Here is a 16,480-nt window from a genome sequence, read left to right as displayed (position 1 = left end):
AAACTTGGATTTATCTTCTGAAATCTAGGGATAAAATCTTTCAAAAGTTCAAATAAGAAGTGGAGATCTTGACAGAAAGAAAGATAAAGACCCTTAGATCCGAAAATGGTGGAGAGAATACATCTAAGGAACTCATAGCCTTTCGCAAAGAAGCAGGTATTAAGAGGGAGCTCATTGTTCCCTATAATCCTCAACAAAATGGAGTAGCTAAGAGAAAGAATAGGACCATCGAAGGATGCATTAGAACCATGATATATGACCAAGACCTTCCAAAATTCTTATGGGGAGAATTAGTTATGACGGTAGTATGCATACAAAATAGAAGTCCTCATAAAATTCTTGAAAATATGACACTTGAAGAAGCATTTTCAGGGAAGAAGCCAAATGTAGATCATCTCTGAATCTTTGGACGCCCTACCTACATTCATATTCCTAAGGCTAAGAGAAAGAAGTTAGATTCTACTAATATAAAAGGTATCTTTGTAGGTTATAGCCTTTCATCAAAGGCTTATAGAATCTACGTAAAAAAAGATCATAGAATTGAAGTTAGCAGAGATGTAATATTTGATGAAAGCTTTGCATACAAAAAGTCCAAGGAAACTCCCATTGAATCTGATGAAGAACATATACCACTCTTTGAAGAAGAAGAGTAACATGACAAAGCTCCTACATTTCAAGAAGAAGAAGGAACAAGTGAACCCATTCAACTTACAAATTACAATCATTCCCGAAGTAAAGAAGCGGCCAAATTGGTTGAAAACCACACATGGAAGATGTCGAAGGACATGGAGCAGCGAAAGGTTCTTTCAGAGAAAGCAAGAAACCAAAGAGGTATTCCGAATATGCAACATATATGACAAAACTGATTGAAGCAGAACCAACCACATTTGAACAAGCCACTAATCATGATGAATGGAAGAAAGCCATCCAAGAAAAATATCAATCAATCATGAAGAATGGGGTTTAAATATCCATGGTCCCTATCCTATTAACTGCAGCATTCTGGGGGCCGCAGATTTCGGCTCCTTGTAAGTCCGTAGGCATTCAATATCGATTTATAATATCCAGGGTCCCTATCCTATTGACTGCAGCATTCTGGGGGCAACCGAGAGAAAGAGAAAAGGAGGACTTATTGAGTCATAAAATCCATTCCCCCTTGGGACTAGCTACTCACTACTCAGATGTTCCTTAAATGATAATGATGGGGTTATCCTTCATGCCCATTTAAGCTATCAATCAGATTTGGTTTTCTGTAAGACACGCGGCTGTTCATCTCTGATACACATTCCCCTACTCAACACGTCCCACAGAGCACAAGAGGAAGGCCGAACAAGCACTGATATTCATCCCCACTACCTTTGTGGACACTCCACCCAACACGTACCACAAAGGAGAAAGAGGGAGGCTGAGCAAGCAAAAACAAACAATAAACAGCAGTTGATTACCAGTATCAGAAGAAAATTCAGAATTTGCATTTGAGGTTGGAATGAATGGAACTTACTAGAAGTGGATTACAGCGAGTGGTTTTAATGAGGTCGTTCAGGTCCTGTCTGGCCTGTTTGAGTTGCTGAGGATCGGATGCAAAGCAAATGACTGTAGACACATAGCCTACTCGGCACCTTCCCCTGCTGCTTCTGCTAGTTGATATCTGAAAACAACGCATCCAAAAATAAAATGAAAAGAACATGGCCATTATTACGATTGCTGGCATTCACTCAAATGAAATCCCATGGATTAAAATTCTGCCCGCATACATACCTTCGGAAAACGTGTGGAGTTGTGCTGGAGGGTCAAAGAGGAACCTGCTGCAAACCCCAAAGCCATAGCCATTGATTTTCCACAAAAGGATTCGCAGCTTGTTGATAAGCTGCTCCAGCAGGGAGAATTTTGCCACGTTTATCACCTTATGTGAGTGATATATGGGTATTTAGGACATGGGAGTAAGTGGAATGAACTGACAGCAAGCGACCCATTATTTATTTTTTTGTGTTCGATGCATTGTATTTGGACTTTGTAGATCTTCAAAGGGCACCCCTTACAAACGCGGAAAACCAAAAGCGAAAAAAAAAATTATATGTATGACGATTATGCTTGACAGTTTTAACGAGAATAGTGTAAGGAGGCGATATTTTATTTGAAAAACCAATGGAAATCTAGCACGAATTTGATGAAATTTTCGGAAATTTATATTTTAGTTGTCTAGTTTAAGGAATTTGGGTGTTGCCGGGGTCTTTTTTTCCCATCAAAAAGTCAATGTTTTTGTAATCTTATCACAAATGCACAAAATTGTCACCCGATTAAATAACATCTTTTTACTAATTTTAAATAAAAATTAATTATAAACATTATAAAGTTCAAAAATATTACTTAATAAAATTTGAAGGAATTATGAAATATTTGTCATTTTTTTTTTAAGTTTTGATTTTTTTTTGTAAAGTAAGGGTAATCTTGTTAATTGGGGTTATCTTAGTTGGTTAGGCAAAATGGTTATTATCTTTACCAGCTTCAAATCTTTGTTAGTGACATGATGAGCTAAAATGTCTTGATAAATATTGTTGTATTGTCTTTGAGCCTTGTGAACTCTTAAGTGAGTATATATGTGGGCTAGCCTGGTACCAGCAGCCTCACTCTATCCCTTGGGCTAAGAAAGAGGCGGATTTCGTGATGGTAGTCTTAGATAACTTCAAATATATTGACTAAGAAAACGTTAAGGAATATATATATATATATATATATATATATATATATATATATATATATATATATTATGAAACACTCGTCACTTTTCAAAAAAGTTTTGGCACTCCTCTAAAGTAATGGTAATTTTAGATGGTTAGTAAAATTTTAAGGAATATATGGAGAGGAACAGAAGGATTTTCAGAAACAAGGAACAGGACTTTAGACTAGTAGCAAATACAGTGAAAGGTCAGTTAAATGAGTGGCTAAGAGACAAAAGCGATGACACAAATCTAAGCCAGCAGGATATTGAGTTTGGGGCAGCCCTCAACCTCAATTTCCAAAAACCGAAAACCTCATCTATATCTCTCAAAGATTGGAAAATCAAGAAAAACGAAGAAGAATTCCAATCTTGGATGTCCAAACAAACACTCCCTTCTCTCTTCTTTGATGGGGCAGCCAAGGGAAATCCAGGAATGGCTGGCGCAGGAGGGCTCATTATAACCCAAAAGAAACATCTATACACAGATTTGTGTGGGGACTGGGCCACTCCTCAAGCATACAAGCTAAAGAGATGGCCCTTTTTCAAGGGATCAAACTGCTCAAAGAGCTGGGACACATGGAGGCAATAGTTTTCGGTGATTCCCAGGTCATCATCAAAGCAATGGCGACCAACACAAATTCAGCAGATCTACGACTTGCAAGGACAATTACAAGAATTAAAGGCATGAAAAAGCTCCTAAATTTGAAATTTTTTCATATCCTAAGAAACAACAACAAAGAAGCAGACATAGAGGCAAATAAGGCAGTCCAGCTAGCTGCCGGAACTATTCTCAGAGATAATGAAACCTCTTGGGACCCAATTCCCTAAACTTCTATGTTCTTCTGCTTTTTATTGAATCAATTTGTATGCATTCATAAGCTCGGGAAATCAGCAGCAAGAGTTCATTTGATAAATTGTAAAAAGAGGCGATTCACAAACATTTTGCGCTATGTCCAACTTCTTGAAGAGATGCCTAGAAACTAGCTTCGTTATTTGTAACCGGAATTATGGATTTTTGCCAAACATTTAATGAAATCTCATAACTGTTTCTGTAAAAACAAAACAAAAAAACAAAAAACAAAAAAACAAAACAAAAATAAGGAATATATATACATGAAATTGTCGATTATGAAACACATGTCACCTTTTGTGTAGGTGCTTTCAAGCCCAGTATGGTAGAGATGTTGTGATGTAATGTTTAAGATTTTTGTTAGATGATCCAAAAATACAATTTTATCCTAGGTTATAAAATTAGAATAAAATAATTATTAATTTAAGATATTAAATTAATAATTATTATTCTAGAATGTTTAATTATTTAATGGAGACTTTTAGAATTAGCATATTGTTGTAACTAGATATGACTCTCCAAATGTGTCGTATATTAGGCTCTATTTTAGGAGATTTTTTAGCTAGTTGGTTTTTATAGCATTTATTGTAAATGGACACTTGTTATTTAATAAGTGATCCATAATTAGAGGTAGTTAGAACATGGAGCTTATAAATAGCTCATTGCAAGAGTGTTTGTGTTGTTCGGGTGTAAACTCTTGCAAAATCAATTATGTAATTATTTTTTTCTGATTAATAAAATTATGTGTCTGAGGACACTTCTGCCATTATTGTGGTATCAGAGCTCCAGTAATGTTGCAGTGAATTGGAGGAGGAGATTCCAGATCTACAAATTTTTTGGAACACTCCGTTGAATTGATTAGCAAATGATTGGTATGGTATTTGTCCAATTTTTTGTTTAAAAGGAATAGAAATTTTATTAATGATTGAATAGCCCCTTCAGAAGAAATAAAAGTTTCTTACTGTGATTTTTGGCCTGGCGATGGAGGATTTAAAATCTTGGGTGGGTTCTTGGATCTGATTTTTTTTTATGTCACAGGCAGCCAAGGGAAATCCAGGAATGGCTGGCGCAGGAGGGCTCATTATAACCCAAAAGAAACATCTATATACAGATTTGCGTGGGGACTGGGCCACTCCTCAAGCATACAAGCTAAAGAGATGGCCCTTTTTCAAGGGATCAAACTGCTCAAAGAGCTGGGACACATGGAGGCAATAGTTTTCGGTGATTCCCAGGTCATCATCAAAGCAATGGCGACCAACACAAATTCAGCAGATCTACGACTTGCAAGGACAATTACAAGAATTAAAGGCATGAAAAAGCTCATAAATTCGAAATTTTTTCATATCCTAAGAAACAACAACAAAGAAGCAGACATAGAAACAAATAAGTCAGTCCAATTAGCTACCGGAACTATTCTCAGAGATAATGAAACCTATTGGGACACAATTCCCTAAACTTCTATGTTCTTCTGCTTTTTATTGAATCAATTTGTATGCATTCATAAGCTCGGGAAATCAGCAGCAGGAGTTCATTTGATAAATTGTAAAAAGAGGCGATTCACAAACATTTTGCGCTATGTCCAGCTTGTTGAAAGATGCCTAGAAACTAGCTTCGTTATTTGTAACCGGAATTATGGCTTTTTGCCAAACATTTAATGAAATCTCATAAGTAAAAACAAAACAAAAAAACAAAAAACAAAACAAAAAAACAAAAAACAAAAAAACAAAACAAAACAAAACAAAAAAATTAAGGAATATATATATATATGAAATTGTCGATTATGAAACACATGTCACTTTTTATGTAGGTGCTTTCAAGCCCAATATGGTAGAGATGTTGTGATGTAATGTTTAAGATTTTTGTTAGATGATCCAAAAATACAATTTTATCCTAGGTTATAAAATTAGAATAAAATAATTATTAATTTAAGATATTAAATTAATAATTATTATTCTAGAATGTTTAATTATTTAATGGAAACTTTTAGAATTAGCATATTGTTGTAACTAGATATGACTCTCCAAATGTGTCGTATCTTAGGCTTTATTTTAGGAGATTTGTTAGCTAGTTGGTTTTTATAGCATTTATTGTAAATGGACACTTGTTATTTAATAAGTGATCCATAATTAGAGGTAGTTAGGACATGGAGCTTATAAATAGCTCATTGCAAGAGTGTTTGTGTTGTTCGGGTGTAAACTCTTGCAAAATCAATTATGTAATTATTTTTTTCTGATTAATAAAATTATGTGTCTGGGGACACTTCTGCCATTATTGTGGTATCAGAGCTCCAGTAATGTTGCAGTGAATTGGAGGAGGAGATTCCAGATCTACAATTTTTTTGGAACACTCCGTTGAATTGATTAGCAAATGATTGGTATGGTATTTGTCCAATTTTTTGTTTAAAAGGAATAGAAATTTTATTAATGATTGAATAGCCTCTTCAGAAGAAATAAAAGTTTCTTACTGTGATTTTTGGCCTGGTGATGGAGGATTTAAAATCTTGGGTGGGTTCTTGGATCTAATTTTTTTTTATGTCACAGGCAGCCAAGGGAAATCCAGGAATGGCTGGCGCAGGAGGGCTCATTATAACCCAAAAGAAACATCTATACACAGATTTGCGTGGGGACTGGGCCACTCCTCAAGCATACAAGCTAAAGAGATGGCCCTTTTTCAAGGGATCAAACTGCTCAAAGAGCTGGGACACATGGAGGCAATAGTTTTCGGTGATTCCCGGGTCATCATCAAAGCAATGGCGACCAACACAAATTCAGCAGATCTACGACTTGCAAGGACAATTACAAGAATTAAAGGCATGAAAAAGCTCCTAAATTTGAAATTTTTTCATATCCTAAGAAACAACAACAAAGAAGCAGACATAGAGGCAAATAAGGCAGTCCAGCTAGCTGCCAGAACTATTCTCAGAGATAAAGAAACCTCTTGGGACCCAATTCCCTAAACTTCTATGTTCTTCTGCTTTTTATTGAATCAATTTGTATGCATTCATAAGATCGGGAAATCAGCAGCAAGAGTTCATTTGATAAATTGTAAAAAGAGGCGATTCACAAACATTTTGCGCTATGTCCAGCTTGTTGAAGAGATGCCTAGAAACTAGCTTCGTTATTTGTAACCGGAATTATGGCTTTTTCCCAAACATTTAATGAAATCTCATAATTGTTTCTGTAAAAACAAAACAAAAAAACAAAACAAAACAAAAAAATTAAGGAATATATATATATGAAATTGTCGATTATGAAACACATGTCACTTTTTGTGTAGGTGCTTTCAAGCCCAGTATGGTAGAGATGTTGTGGTGTAATGTTTAAGATTTTTGTTAGATGATCCAAAAATACAATTTTATCCTAGGTTATAAAATTAGAATAAAATAATTATTAATTTAAGATATTAAATTAATAATTATTATTCTAGAATGTTTAATTATTTAATGGAAACTTTTAGAATTAGCATATTGTTGTAACTAGATATGACTCTCCAAATGTGTCGTATCTTAGGCTCTATTTTAGGAGATTTGTTAGCTAGTTGGTTTTTATAGCATTTATTGTAAATGGACACTTGTTATTTAATAAGTGATCCATAATTAGAGGTAGTTAGGACATGGAGCTTATAAATAGCTCATTGCAAGAGTGTTTGTGTTGTTCGGGTGTAAACTCTTGCAAAATCAATTATGTAATTATTTTTTTCTGATTAATAAAATTATGTGTCTGAGGACACTTCTGGCATTATTGTGGTATCAGAGCTCCAGTAATGCTGCAGTGAATTGGAGGAGGAGATTCCAGATCTACAAATTTTTTGGAACACTCCGTTGAATTGATTAGCAAATGATTGGTATGGTATTTGTCCAATTTTTTGTTTAAAATGAATAGAAATTTTATTAATGATTGAATAGCCCCTTTAGAAGAAATAGAAGTTTCTTACTGTGATTTTTGGCCTGGCAATGGAGGATTTAAAATCTTGGGTGGGTTCTTGGATCTGATTTTTTTTTATGTCACAGGCAGCCAAGGGAAATCCAGGAATGGCTGGCGCAGGAGGGCTCATTATAACCCAAAAGAAACATCTATACACAGATTTGCGTGGGGACTGGGCCACTCCTCAAGCATACAAGCTAAAGAGAAGGCCCTTTTTCAAGGGATCAAACTGCTCAAAGAGCTGGGACACATGGAGGCAATAGTTTTCGGTGATTCCCAGGTCATCATCAAAGCAATGGCGACCAACACAAATTCAGCAAATCTACGACTTGCAAGGACAATTACAAGAATTAAAGGCATGAAAAAGCTCATAAATTTGAAATTTTTTCATATCCTAAGAAACAACAACAAAGAAGCAGACATAGAGGCAAATAAGGCAGTCCAGCTAGTTGCCGGAACTATTCTCAGAGATAATGAAACCTCTTGGGACACAATTCCCTAAACTTCTATGTTCTTCTGCTTTTTATTGAATCAATTTGTATGCATTCATAAGCTCGGGAAATTAGCAGCAAGAGTTCATTTGATAAATTGTAAAAAGAGGCGATTCACAAACATTTTGCGCTATGTCCAGCTTGTTGAAGAGATGCCTAGAAACTAGCTTCGTTATTTGTAACCGGAATTATGGCTTTTTGCCAAACATTTAATGAAATCTCATAACTCTTTCTGTAAAAACAAAACAAAAAAACAAAACAAAACAAAACAAAAAAATTAAGGAATATATATATATGAAATTGTCGATTATGAAACACATGTCACTTTTTGTGTAGGTGCTTTCAAGCTCAGTATGGTAGAGATGTTGTGATGTAATGTTTAAGATTTTTGTTAGATGATCCAAAAATACAATTTTATCCTAGGTTATAAAATTAGAATAAAATAATTATTAATTTAAGATATTAAATTAATAATTATTATTCTAGAATGTTTAATTATTTAATGGAGACTTTTAGAATTAGCATATTGTTGTAACTAGATATGACTCTCCAAATGTGTCGTATCTTAGGCTCTATTTTAGGAGATTTGTTAGCTAGTTGGTTTTTATAGCATTTATTGTAAATGGACACTTGTTATTTAATAAGTGATCCATAATTAGAGGTAGTTAGGACATGGAGCTTATAAATAGCTCATTGCAAGAGTGTTTGTGTTGTTCGGGTGTAAACTCTTGCAAAATCAATTATGTAATTATTTTTTTCTGATTAATAAAATTATGTGTCTAAGGACACTTCTGCCATTATTGTGGTATCAGAGCTCCAGTAATGCTGCAGTGAATTGGAGGAGGAGATTCCAGATCTACAAATTTTTTGGAACACTCCGTTGAATTGATTGGCAAATGATTGGTATGGTATTTTTCCAATTTTTTGTTTAAAAGGAATAGAAATTTTATTAATGATTGAATAACCCCTTCAGAAGAAATAAAAGTTTCTTACTGTGATTTTTGGCCTGGTGATGGAGGATTTAAAATCTTGGGTGGGTTCTTGGATCTGATTTTTTTTTATGTCACAGGCAGCCAAGGGAAATCCAGGAATGGCTGGCGCAGGAGGGCTCATTATAACCCAAAAGAAACATCTATACACAGATTTGCATGGGGACTAGGCCACTCCTCAAGCATACAAGCTAAAGAGATGACCCTTTTTCAAGGGATCAAACTGCTCAAAGAGCTGGGACACATGGAGGCAATAGTTTTCGGTGATTCCCAGGTCATCATCAAAGCAATGGCGACCAACACAAATTCAGCAGATCTACGACTTGCAAGGACAATTACAAGAATTAAAGGCATGAAAAAGCTCCTAAATTTGAAATTTTTTCATATCCTAAGAAACAACAACAAAGAAGCAGATATAGAGGCAAATAAGGCAGTCCAGCTAGCTGCCGGAACTATTCTCAGAGATAATGAAACCTCTTGGGACCCAATTCCCTAAACTTCTATGTTCTTCTGCTTTTTATTGAATCAATTTGTATGCATTCATAAGCTCGGGAAATCAGCAGCAAGAGTTCATTTGATAAATTGTAAAAAGAGGCGATTCACAAACATTTTGCGCTATGTCCAGCTTGTTGAAGAGATGCCTAGAAACTAGCTTCGTTATTTGTAACCGGAATTATGGCTTTTTGCCAAACATTTAATGAAATCTCATAACTGTTTCTGTAAAAACAAAACAAAACAAAAAAACAAAACAAAACAAAAAAGTTAAGGAATATATATATATATATATATATATATATATATGAAATTGTCGATTATGAAACACATGTCACTTTTTTTGTAGTGCTTTCAAGCCCAGTATGGTAGAGATGTTGTGGTGTAATGTTTAAGATTTTTGTTAGATGATCCAAAAATACAATTTTATCCTAGGTTATAAAATTAGAATAAAATAATTATTAATTTAAGATATTAAATTAATAATTATATTTTTTTGTAAGCTTAGGTGGGACCTTCTCATTTTCGAGTTTTTACATGTCCGTTATTCACCCCATTTCAAGGGAGGGTAGCACAAGAATCGAACCCAAGATCTCCGGTTCGGTGAGACTATATTTCCACGGCCATTGCCACTTGAGCTACCCCATACAGACGATATTAAATTAATAATTATTATTCTAGAATGTTTAATTATTTAATGGAGACTTTTAGAATTAACATATTGTTGTAACTAGATATGACTCTCCAAATGTGTCGTATCTTAGGCTCTATTTTAGGAGATTTGTTAGCTAGTTGGTTTTTATAGCACTTATTGTAAATGGACACTTGTTATTTAATAAGTGATCCATAATTAGAGGTAGTTAAGACATGGAGCTTATAAATAGCTCATTGCAAGAGTGTTTGTGTTGTTCGGGTGTAAACTCTTGCAAAATCAATTATGTAATTATTTTTTTCTGATTAATAAAAGTATGTGTCTGAGGACACTTCTGCCATTATTGTGGTATCAGAGCTCCAGTAATGCTGCAGTGAATTAGAGGAGGAGATTCCAGATCTACAAATTTTTTGGAACACTCCGTTGAATTGATCAGCAAATGATTGGTATGGTATTTGTCCAATTTTTTGTTTAAAAGGAATAGAAATTTTATTAATGATTGAATAGCCCCTTCAGAAGAAATAAAAGTTTCTTACTGTGATTTTTGGCCTGGCGATGGAGGATTTAAAATCTTGGGTGGGTTCTTGGATCTGATTTTTTTTTATGTCACAGGCAGCCAAGGGAAATCCAGGAATGGTTGGCGTAGGAGGGCTCATTATAACCCAAAAGAAACATCTATACACAGATTTGCATGGGGACTGGGCCACTCCTCAAGCATACAAGCTAAAGAGATGGCCCTTTTTCAAGGGATCAAACTGCTCAAAGAGCTGGGACACATGGAGGCAATAGTTTTCGGTGATTCCCAGGTCATCATCAAAGCAATGGCGACCAACACAAATTCAGCAGATCTACGACTTGCAAGGACAATTACAAGAATTAAAGGCATGAAAAAGCTCATAAATTTGAAATTTTTTCATATCCTAAGAAACAACAACAAAGAAGCAGACATAGAGGCAAATAAGGCAGTCCAGCTAGCTGCCGGAACTATTCTCAGAGATAATGAAACCTCTTGGGACACAATTCCCTAAACTTCTATGTTCTTCTGCTTTTTATTGAATCAATTTGTATGCATTCATAAGCTCGGGAAATCAGCATCAAGAGTTCATTTGATAAATTGTAAAAAGAGGCGATTCACAAACATTTTACGCTATGTCCAGCTTGTTGAAGAGATGCCTAGAAACTAGCTTTGTTATTTGTAACCGGAATTATGGCTTTTTGCCAAACATTTAATGAAATCTCATAACTATTTCTGTAAAAACAAAACAAAAAAACAAAAAACAAAAAAACAAAACAAAACAAAACAAAACAAAAAAATTAAGGAATATATATATATGAAATTGTCGATTATGAAACACATGTCACTTTTTGTGTAGGTGCTTTCAAGCCCATTATGGTAGAGATGTTGTGATGTAATGTTTAAGATTTTTGTTAGATGATCCAAAAATACAATTTTATCTTAGGTTATAAAATTAGAATAAAATAATTATTAATTTAAGATATTAAATTAATAATTATTATTCTAGAATGTTTAATTATTTAATGGAGACTTTTAGAATTAGCATATTGTTGTAACTAGATATGACTCTCCAAATGTGTCGTATCTTAGGCTCTATTTTAGGAGATTTGTTAGCTAGTTGGTTTTTATAGCATTTATTGTAAATGGACACTTGTTATTTAATAAGTGATCCATAATTAGAGGTAGTTAGGACATGGAGCTTATAAATAGCTCATTGCAAGAGTGTTTGTGTTGTTCGGGTGTAAACTCTTGCAAAATCAATTATGTAATTATTTTTTTCTGATTAATAAAATTATGTGTCTGAGGACACTTCTGCCATTATTGTGGTATCAGAGCTCCAGTAATGATGCAGTGAATTGGAGGAGGAGATTCCAGATCTACAAATTTTTTGGAACACTCCGTTGAATTGATTAGCAAATGATTGGTATGGTATTTGTCCAATTTTTTGTTTAAAAGGAATAGAAATTTTATTAATGATTGAATAGCCCCTTCGGAAGAAATAAAAGTTTTTTACTGTGATTTTTGGCCTGGCGATGGAGGATTTAAAATCTTGGGTGGGTTCTTGGATCTGAGTTTTTTTTATGTCACATTAGATTACTGTTTGCAACGGGTTAGTTCATCGTATTCATAAGTACATAAGCACCCTGCGTGAAAAGTTTGCAGGCTCCCAAAAATCATTTCCCTTAAATCTAGTTTCATTCCTACCATCAATGAAAAATGAGTGTGGGTCATGCGTTAGTAGTTTTCACACTGCGCGGACTTGATGAACGAGGTAGGCGGGCTGGAACAATGAATGTAGGGAAGTAGTTATTGCAAGTCTGAATCGATCTATAAAGTCTCTGTATTTAATTATGGATGACATTTTCATGTTCTGAGCTTTGGACGCATAACATTGACAACATTTTCTGCACGTCAAGCACACAGAGCTTGTGTTTACGGAACAATATGAATATATTAAATCTTCGAGCTCAGTATTTGAAAATATCGGTTTCTATTGCAAGGGATTATTAATAAAGTCTTTTTTAACGGGAAACTTATTGTTTGGCGTTAAAGATTGACGCAAATTGCTCCAGGAGAACGACGTGAGGTCGGTTTTTGGCCATGAATTCATCATTCGAGAACATCAACAGCTCTGAAATTCAATGTGTAGGCTCTTCCGCAGGTGTACAAATGGCAGCTAGATAAGATTGTCAGATCCGCCTGTTACACAATTTTGCCATAGGTGTTTTAACCTGTTCTATGCTAATGCCTGCGCTTGGCATTTCTACAGTACCAAAATACATCCATTCCAAATAAAAACTCAAGTAACATGTACTGTTCCAGCCTCATAGGCCAAGTTTTGTTCTATGCCAATGCGTGCGCTTTGCATTGTACTTGATGATGTTGTCAGTCCTCATCCTGATCCAGTGAGGAAACGGCTTGTTTTGCCTCATATTCACAGTCAGCGTCAACAAATGTATCATCTTCAGTCAACACTCCAACGTCAGCCAGCATCAAAAATTCGATCTTCGTAAAGTTTTTTTTTAAGCATATCAAAGAGATCTTGTAAATTTATACCCCAAGCATGTGTTTGCAGTTCATTCTTTATGGTAGTTTACCGTCACATTTGCGGCTGAAAACAACTAGTTCTGTTAGATTGAATTCATCTATAGTGTGTTTACTTTCACTGAAAAATCATGGGTTTTGGAAGAAGATATGAAGGCATATTGTATTTTGGAGAGATCTGGTGATTTTTTAATTTTGGGAATTTATTGTTTGTGGAGTAATAAGGTCATTTGTAATTTTTGGAGTAATAAGGAGATTCTATATGTAATTTTTATTTGGGGTTAAGTGTGACATTGTAACTCAAAGTAATTTTACTTTGAGGGGGGTATCATTTTTTTTACCAGATTGTGCAAAAGCACCATTGTAAAAATCAAATTTTTGAAAGTTGCCTTGTAAAAATTTGAGAAATTGACTAGAGCCAAGTGCAAAGCTCAGTCAATTTTCTCCTGTTTTGATGACTATTCGAGGGCCAAGGCCAAGCCCTAATAGTTCGTTTTTTGCGTCGTGTGTTGCTGTTGTGTTGCGCATCTTGTTTTTTTTTGGAGCTTGATTCGTGGTGTGAAGTCTTAACACTACAATGTCTAAGTTGATAAAAAAAATTTCTGATTCCGACAAACTTGAAGGCACAAAATCTTATAAAACATGGCATCGTCTCATCGAAAGCACTCTCATTTACAATGAATTATGGCAGGGAATATGTGATGGAGATGTTAAGCCGAATAAACCCACAGATGCAACTGCACTAGCAAAATGGGAAATCAAGAATGCTAAAGCCTTAGCTCTTATTAAATCTTCTGTGAATGATGAAATGTATGTCCATATAGAAAATGTTACAGATGCATGGTCTGCTTTGAAAACTTTTAAAGACCTCTTTGATACTCAGCCTGAATCAAAGAAAGTTGATCTACAATTAAAATTGTTGCAACAAAAATTAACTGAAGGCGGTGATGTTCTTGAATATATCTCAAGACTTAAGAATATTAGGCAAGAAATTATTAATGCTGGTTTTCCCGCAATTGATGATAGCTTTATGGTCACAATTGTAATTGTTGGACTTCCTTCTTCCTACACGCATTTTTTGGAGACTCTACAAGTAACTGGGAAATTAGAGAAACTAAAGTTTGATGAACTCTGTGAAATGTTAACTCAACATGATAAAACTTTTGGGAAGAAGAAGAAAGTTGGTGAAGATGTTTTTCTCACAGAGGCCAGAACTAGTAAGTCTTCAGTAGATAGTTCTCGAGGAACAGGCAGATGGAATCAGAATCAAGCAACACATAATCGAGGTCAAAGCCAAAGCAGAGGAAACAATTTTAACAGAGGAGGAAGAAATAATTTTCAAGGTAGAGGAAACAACCAAGGAAGAGGCAATTTTCAAGGACAAGGATATAATAATCAAGGTAGAGGACAATCTCAAAATAGAAGTCAAAGCAGAGGCAGAGGACAATCTTCAGGAAGAGGAAGAGACTTAAGTCAAATTGTGTGTCGAAGATGTAACAAATTTGGCCATTATGCTGAAGATTGTCAAACTTCACTTAATAAAACTCCCAAGTTTCAGCAACATTCAACACAATTTGCCAATGATCAAGATGAAGATAACTCAGAATATGTTTTTACTTCCTCGCCAGTATCACAACTTTCATCCCATCTTAGAAGTGACTATGAAGATGCCTGGATCTTGGATTCTGGGGCAACTCAACACATGACTTGTCGACATGATTTTTTCTGGAATTTTCAAGATTGCCAACTTAATTCCATTTTTCTTGCTGATGATACAAAACATACTCCTTATGGAAAAGGAGCAGTTAAAGTTTTTCTCCCTGGCAATGGAGAAAAAATGACTTCCAATGTATGGTATGTACCGAGTTTTAAGAAAAATTTGCTCTCTTTAGTCACGATTCGACAAGCAGGACATCAGGTGATTATGGAAGATGGTTTAGTCAAGATTAATTCAATCAAACAGAACTTGAAAACAGTCATGACAGGTTATGAAGATGGAAAACTGTTACGGATGAAAGGGACAGTTATTCCAAGGCATTCTGATTTTGCAGGGGCAGTGACTACAGGTATTTCACCTATAAGACTATGGCATGTAAGATATGGACATTTGAATTTTGAGAGTCTTTCTCAATTGTAGAAACAAGGAATGGTTAAAGGACTTCCCACTTTCAAAAGGGAAAATGCAAAATGTGAAGCTTGCATTTATGGCAAACAAAATCGAGAAAGTTTTCCAACAAGTTCATGGCGTGCAAACAGGCGGCTACAACTAGTTCACAGTGATGTTTGTGGACCACTACAAACTTCCTTTGGTGGATGCAAATATTTCTTACTATTCATTGATGATTTCAGCAGAATGACTTGGGTTTACTTTTTGAAGAACAAGTCAGAAGCATTTGATAAATTTAAAAATTTTCGCCAACTTGTTGAAAATGAAGTCAAAGAAAAGATAGGTACTCTCAGGACAGATAATGGGGGAGAATTCACTTCAAATGAATTCAAAACTTATTGCAGTGAAAATGGCATAAGACGACATCTTACAAATGTTTACACTCCACAGCAAAATGGAGTAGTCGAAAGAATGAATCGTACCTTGTTAGGAATGGCGAGATCCATGTTAACTTTCAAGAGGTTAAGTCCAACATATTGGGCAGAAGCAATACATACAGCTGTCTACTTAAGAAACAGATCTCCAACTGCTTCTTTAGACGGAATCACACCTTATGAAGCTTGGTTTGGGTTCAAACCTCGAGTTAAACATCTTAGAGTTTTTGGGTCAGTATGTTATGCCTTAGTTCCGAAAGAAAAACGAACTAAGCTTGAGTCAAGAAGTTTAAAATGCACAATGATTGGCTATTCTGATGAGAAGAAAGGGTATCATCTTTTGACCAATGGGAAATTTATTGTAAGCAAGGATGTCATTTTTGATGAAACTGAAAGTAAGAGTGCTGAAGAAATTGAAAATCTTCTTCACAAGTTAGAAACTAAGGGAAGTAAAAGAAATGGAAAAATGCAAAGTCAACCAACTTCACCAAATTGGTATGAACTTGATTTTCCTTCCTCTGAAGATGAGTCATCCAGTCCATCTACATCAACAACATCATCTGGGTCTTCTAGAAGTTCATCTGCATCTCCAAGTAGCAGCAGTTCTTCTGACAGTGATTCTCCACATTCTTCACTTGAACGACGAACATCAGTTTATATTAATCCTCTTTACAATGATGGGGACTTTACAGAAGCGCAAACAAGTGAGCACCAACTTCCGAAATGGGCAGTTCAACTTTTGAAAGATGTAAAGCCTGATGA

At 35.0% G+C, this 16,480-nt stretch overlaps 1 protein-coding gene and 1 pseudogene across 2 annotated transcripts in view; both read right to left on the bottom strand.

Moving 5' to 3' along the window:
- The window catches only part of LOC149204084 (putative L-ascorbate peroxidase 6, chloroplastic/mitochondrial), a 90,291-nt gene extending 88,311 nt beyond the window's left edge, over positions 1 to 1,980 (bottom strand). The window contains exons 1-2 of one of the 2 annotated variants that reach the window (XM_089394635.1): positions 1,759 to 1,980; positions 1,502 to 1,648 (exon numbers count right to left, since the gene is read on the bottom strand). In XM_089394635.1, the coding sequence (XP_089250761.1) occupies positions 1,502 to 1,648; positions 1,759 to 1,830 (219 nt within the window). In that variant the 5' untranslated portion in view covers positions 1,831 to 1,980. The remainder of the gene's footprint in view (positions 1 to 1,501; positions 1,649 to 1,758) is intronic. The other variant, XM_089394636.1, reaches the window with a different exon arrangement.
- Positions 1,981 to 12,957: 10,977 nt separating this feature from the next.
- Positions 12,958 to 13,065, bottom strand: LOC149204083 (large ribosomal subunit protein eL39z/eL39x pseudogene; annotated as a pseudogene).
- Positions 13,066 to 16,480: the final 3,415 nt, after the last annotated feature.

Source organism: Pinus tabuliformis, chromosome 1_2 (genome assembly GCF_031772625.1).
Source record: "Pinus tabuliformis cultivar Carrire ecotype Pingquan chromosome 1_2, CPIR1, whole genome shotgun sequence".
Classification (NCBI taxonomy): Eukaryota; Viridiplantae; Streptophyta; class Pinopsida; order Pinales; family Pinaceae; genus Pinus; species Pinus tabuliformis.
Note: the sequence above shows the minus strand (reverse complement) of the source record. Positions and strands in the feature narration are given on the sequence as shown.